The 6048-nt window shown below is 38.2% G+C and overlaps 1 protein-coding gene across 1 annotated transcript in view; it reads right to left on the reverse strand.

Annotated features, from left to right (window-relative positions):
- LOC107659620 (protein NLRC5-like) overlaps nucleotides 1-6048 on the reverse strand; it is a 106291-nt gene that overhangs the window by 38896 nt on the left and 61347 nt on the right. Inside the window, 10 exon segments of the mRNA XM_016448639.1 lie at nucleotides 327-497; nucleotides 1078-1251; nucleotides 1483-1656; nucleotides 1815-1988; nucleotides 2149-2319; nucleotides 2519-2692; nucleotides 2968-3132; nucleotides 3655-3828; nucleotides 4048-4218; nucleotides 4951-5124. Of these exon segments, the coding sequence (XP_016304125.1) occupies nucleotides 327-497; nucleotides 1078-1251; nucleotides 1483-1656; nucleotides 1815-1988; nucleotides 2149-2319; nucleotides 2519-2692; nucleotides 2968-3132; nucleotides 3655-3828; nucleotides 4048-4218; nucleotides 4951-5124 (1722 nt within the window).

The raw sequence follows: 6048 nt of genomic DNA on the forward strand, positions 1-6048 counted from the left end.
AGCTGGATGCAATCATCGCATGCCAATGTGCATTGGCTCGTTTAGTTTACACTCTAAGTATATTGGTCTCTCGAAGCGAGATCCCAATTCGTCGGTCACCGACGTGACTTGACGTGACCATTGTTCTCCCTCTACAGTAAATGAAATAATTACTGACCCAAGATCAAACTGACTTGGCCTACCTTTTAAAGCTAAATGCCATTTTATAATTATTTGTGTTTTTAATGGCATGTTTAATTTTAAAACGTCATATTGTGACACCTCTGGCTCAAACAAATGAGAAAATAGTATTATCAAATACATGTTAAATGATGTAAGATACTCACATCAGTGCGTTGAGTTTACAGTGTTTATCCTGCAGTAGAGCAGCGATCTGATTCACTCGTGTGTCTCCTAGTTCATGTAAACTCAGATTCAGCTCTTTCAGGAGTAACGGGTTTTCACCCTGAACTTTAATCACATATTGGCAGGCTTCATCTGCAGCAGGACCCAACAACCTGCAAAAGTAGGATTCAGTTTAATTCTGAACTAAATGTCCGTTGCCTTACAAAACATGTTGTTAAGACAGAATACATTATTGTTTCTAATGACAAGCTCTAGTTACTGTTTTACTTTGAACATAAAAAAGTATGACTTTTTGACGTCCAAATATTTATTTTAAAGAAACGCAATGTCCTGAGGAGCAGATGGGCAAAATATTGATTTTCAATACAAATATGGACAGTGACATTAGCATTCTGATTGGTCTCAAGATCTTTCTAGACACAGCATGTTTGTGAAGAACTGGAGACTCACATATCTGCTGCAGAGTGACACAGTGTTGCGAATCTGTGCTTGATGGAAATTATGTGTGTTCAGAAAAAGTTAATACCAAACTACTGAATATCAGCACATCTATAATGTCTTTTTAACCTGTACTGTTGCTTGTACCATAACTAAACTGTGCTGACATTTGTCAACAATGGCACAGAACACTTAGATGCACCAAATTGCAGATTATTGTATTACTGAAGTAATAGTTTGTATGAATATTGAGCGTGCATATCATTTATATTGTATTATTTTATCACATCTCACCTCAGTGTCTTCAGCTGACAGTTTGGATCCAGTAGTAAATCATCAAGCTCCTTTACTCCTGATTGTCCAGGATCATTTCCTGTGAGATCCAGCTCTATCAGGTGTGAAGGGTTTGATCTCAGAGCTGAAGCCAGAGCTTTATAACCATCTTCAGTGATACTGCAGTCTAAAAGTCTAGAGGAAGACAAAAACAATGTCTCAAATGTATTCAGTTACTCATTTAGTAAAAACAAGATTTTATTTTTCAGATTATGGTATTTATAATTGTCTGTGCCCAAAAAAATCCAACATGTGCCAATGTTGCCAAAATGTTTTTAGACAAAAGCATACTACTGATTTTTACTACTGTCAAATATATTACTGACAGAAATTTTCTGTTCATGTTTAAATTCTCCAAATTCAAACCTGAGTATCTGCAGTGTGCACTGAGAGTTTCCCAGTAGATTGGAGATTTCAGTCACTCCAGAGTTTCCGAGTTTATTTCCACTCGGATCCAGCTCTATCAGGTTTGAAGGGTTTGAATTAAATGCTGACGCCAGAGCCGCACAACCTTCTTCTGTAATACTGATGCAATTAAACCTGTAGAAAAGAGAAAAACAAATAAGCTTTACATACAATTGTGCAACTAGTAGCTTTGGCTATTACCGGTACTATTTTAGTCCACCAACATGAGATTTGCATGATAAATATTTGTTTAGTAGTTGGGCTTTGTTGTACACATTGACTAAGATACTTACATCAGGTTTTTCAGACTACATTTTTCATTCTTAAACAGAGTCGAGAAGATTTTCATTCCTGAGTTTCTGAGTTTAGTCCCACTCAGATTCAGTTCTGTCAGATTTGAAGGGTTTGAATTTAAAGCTTCAGTCAGAGCATGACAGTCTTCTTCTGTGATATCGCTGTTATTCAGACTGTGTTAACAGAAAATACAGATACAAATAAAAACAGTTTCAACTAAATATTTATCAAGAGTTAGTTAAAAGTCAACATGCTCTGGTAAACAATACATAAAACACACCCAGCAGCAAGTTCAAAAGTATAAAAAATTCTCATGATAATGATAAAACTTACATCAGTTTGTTGAGTTTACAGTGTATATCCTGCAGTACAGCAGCAAGTTTGTTCAATCCTGAGAGTCCTAGTTCATGTTCACTCAGATTCAGTTCTCTCAGGAGTAACAGGTTTTCACCCAGAACTCTATTCACATACTGACAGGCTTCATCTGCAGCAGGACTGAAAAACCTGCAGAACAGATGATGAAGCACAATTCAATTCAACTAAACTTGGTGTAATAAAAATAGCATCTGATTCTGATGGGAAACAGTGAGAAATGGTTCATCTTGAATTCACCTTGACACAAAAGATTGCTTTAGTGAAATAATATTTGTATTAATAATTCAACAGAATGTCATTTATTTTGTATTATTTCATCATGTCTCACCTCAGTGTCTTCAGTTGACAGTTTGGATCCTGTAGTAAATCATTGAGCTGCTTCACTCCTGATTGTCCAGGATCATTTCCTCTGAGATCCAGCTCTATCAGGTGTGAAGGGTTTGATCTCAGAGCTGAAGCCAGAGCTTTATAACCTTCTTCAGTGATACTGCAGTCTGAAAGTCTACAGAAAGACAAAAACAACATCAGTAAAAATCAAAGATCAAAACATAACTTCATTACTATTAGCATTCCTCACACCAATTGGATATTTATATTTCCCAGCACCTCAAAAATGCAATCTGTTTGTCAATACTTTCTAAATCTTTCTACACAAACACGTTTTTCATTACTGTAAGTAACAGTACTGACTTGTTCCTTGTTACACAATGCCAATTTACAGACCAGTTGGAGCTTTAGCTGTACACTGATTCATATTTAAATGAACTAAATTCAGACCTGAGTATCTGTAGTTTGCATTGTGAATTTCTCAGCACACTGGAGATTTCTGTTACTCCTAAGTTTCCTACTTGATTTTTGCTCAGATCCAGCTCTCTGAGGTTTGAATTAAATGCTGATGCCAGAGCAGCACAACCGTCACCTGTAATACTGATGCAGTTCAACCTGTAGAAGAGAGAACAAATAAAAAAAATAATCTATATATACACAATTATGCAACTAATTGCTTTAGCATTACTTTTATCCACCAATATGAGATTTGCATGATAATCATACTGTAAAGTAATATATATATATATATATATATATATATATACATACAGTATATTTGATATAGTAATATTTTGCATTTTATGGTAAAATACTTAAGCCTAAACCATGCTTACAACCCTACACTGAACAAGCAGTTTGGGGAATGGTTGGAATGATACAGTTATAATAGTAATATTTACGTCTTATTTCTTTATCTTCGAATGTTAAAGCCTCAAGCTTTTATTTTGGTGGAAAACTGCACAGTGACCTTTAAATCTCTGTGCTTAGTTCACATCAGGACTACAAATCTGGTGAAATGCTGTAAACATCTGTCCACAAAAATGTTGGAAATTCTGCAAATGTAAAATTAAGTGAACCTTCCAAATGCCCGTTATAAGCAGATTAATTAATGGGATACACTTTTAAAATACTTACTTCAGCTTTTCCAGTCTACACTGTACATTTTCAAACAGAGTCAACATAATCTTCATTCCTGAGTTTCCTAGTTTATTCTTACTCAGATTCAGCTCTTTCAGATTTGATGGATTTGAATTTAGAGCTGCAGCCAGAACACGACAACCTTCTTCTGTGATATCGCTGTTATTCAGACTGCAAATTTGAGAAAACAGATTTAGTTTCATCTTAATATTTCCCAGTATGTATTAGTTGACAGTTGAAAATTACTGGTGGGGATGATGATGATGATAAGCACATTACAAAAGTCCTATATGGTCTTTCAGTCAGCACTCTCTTATAAAAGATAGATAAAACACATCTAGCAGCAAGATTTTAAGTGTCACTGTAACAAATATATAAAAAAAAACTTACATCAGTGTGTTGAGTTTACAGTGTTTATCCTGCAGCAGAGCAGTGATCTGATTCACTCGTGTGTCTCCTAGTTCACATTCACTCAGATTCAGTTCTCTCAGGAGTAATGGGTTTTTACCCACAATTCCAGTCACATACTGACAGAATTCATCTGCATCAGGTCCCAAAAACCTAAAGAAAGAAAGATGAAGCAGGATTCAATTCAGTTTTCTACTAAACTTGGTGAAAAATAGCATCTGATTCTGAAACTGTGTGAAAGGGTTTGTCTTATGACGCTTTTCCACTGCATGGTATGGCTCGGTACGGTTCACTTTTGGGGGGTTTCCCACTGGGTACAGTACCTGGTACCTGGTACTTTTTTTAGTACCACCTCGGTTGGGGTTCCAAGTGACGGATTGGCCGGAAAGAATTGTCACTACCTGTGTCACTGAACTTGCGAAACAAACACAAGAGAACCACTAGATTTAAATCAGCACATCCAGCGAAGGATCGAATGCAACTGTTTTGAACGAGCGCAGCTTTTTTAACAACCAAAAAGTGGCTGTTTTGTTGTCTGTTGAGGAAGTACAGACATTCCTCTCGTTGATAGCAGAGTAGCGGATCCAGCGAGAGCTTGATGGGGTGACGCGGAATGAAAACATTTTTCAGGAGTCGCGACAGTAGAGGCGGCGCAACTATAACTACATAGTGGTCCAGGGCCTCAGTAGTCGTACTGAGCCATGCCGAGCCAAGTCATACCACGCAGTGGAAAAGTGCCATTAGATTTACTTTACTGCAACAAATTGTATTACACAAATGTTTTTAGAAATAATTTACCTGCACATTATTTATTTTGTATTACTTTATCACATGAAGTATGTATGAGCCTGCATTTAATTGATATTGTATTACATCACATCTCACCTCAGTGTCTTCAGCTGACAGTTTGGATCCTGTAGTAGATCACTGAGCTGCTTCACTCCTGATTGTCCAGGATCATTTCCTGTGAGATTCAGCTCTATCAAGTGTGAAGGGTTTGATCTCAGAGCTGAAGCCAGAGCTTTATAACCTTCTTCAGTGATACTGCAGTCTGAAAGTCTACAGAAGAGGTTTTATTACAATCAAATATATTATATAAATGTTACTACAAAAACGTTTAATATAAAAAAATGTCTACTGTATCTTGTTTATTCTTTCCTCTTCTGGTCAGAGGAGAAAAACATGATTCATCATCTGACACAAGCATGTCTTTCCCTCTTCTTTGGTTTACTACAGTAATTTTTCTTTGACCAAAATAAATAATTATTAAAACTCAAAAGACATAGTTCCCCTTCGGGAACTCGAGCTGCGTCGGAAAACGCTAGGGGAACGCCTTCAGCGATACCAAGCTCTGAATCATATGTGTAATCAGTCGAACGATGGGCGAGACGTCAGCGGCGGGTGATGTCATGACCAGGAAGCTTTAAAAGCACGTGAGGTGCAGCCGGCGCTAGCTTTCTGTCATTCAGCAAAGCTCTCTGTGTGTGTCGGTCACGATTTATGTTCTGTGAGTCTTATTTATTGTTGTCTGTCCAAAAAAAGTGCACAAGCATTCAAAATATAAGCTCCAGCAGAGAAAAAAGATGTCTAAACCGTTCTGCCAACCCTGCCAGTGTGCCAGGGCGCAGCGGTCTCCTGCGAAGGTTTCTCTCGGTATTTTCCGCCCGGAACCGTAGCGGAGCCAAGAGCCTTGCCACCCCTTCGGGGGTCTCTCAAACAGCTAGTTCGGCGATCTCCTGCCGGTCCGCCGCTTCAGGGCACCCAGCTAGCAGCTCCAAAGACACCAGAGGCCAGTCTCGAGAGACTGGTTCCCTTAGTAGATTATTTAGCAGCGTGGAAACTACTGCCAAATGTATCTCAATGGGTCCTGCGTACTGTAGAAAGAGCCTACGGAATCCAGTTCGGTTCTCGTCCGCCTCGATTCAACGGGGTCACCCCCACGCTAGTGGGTCCCGAGCAGGCTCTGGTATTAGAACAAGAAGT

Source organism: Sinocyclocheilus anshuiensis, unplaced genomic scaffold, assembly GCF_001515605.1.
Source record: "Sinocyclocheilus anshuiensis isolate Anshui unplaced genomic scaffold, SAMN03320099.WGS_v1.1 scaffold1361, whole genome shotgun sequence".
Lineage (NCBI taxonomy): Eukaryota > Metazoa > Chordata > Actinopteri > Cypriniformes > Cyprinidae > Sinocyclocheilus > Sinocyclocheilus anshuiensis.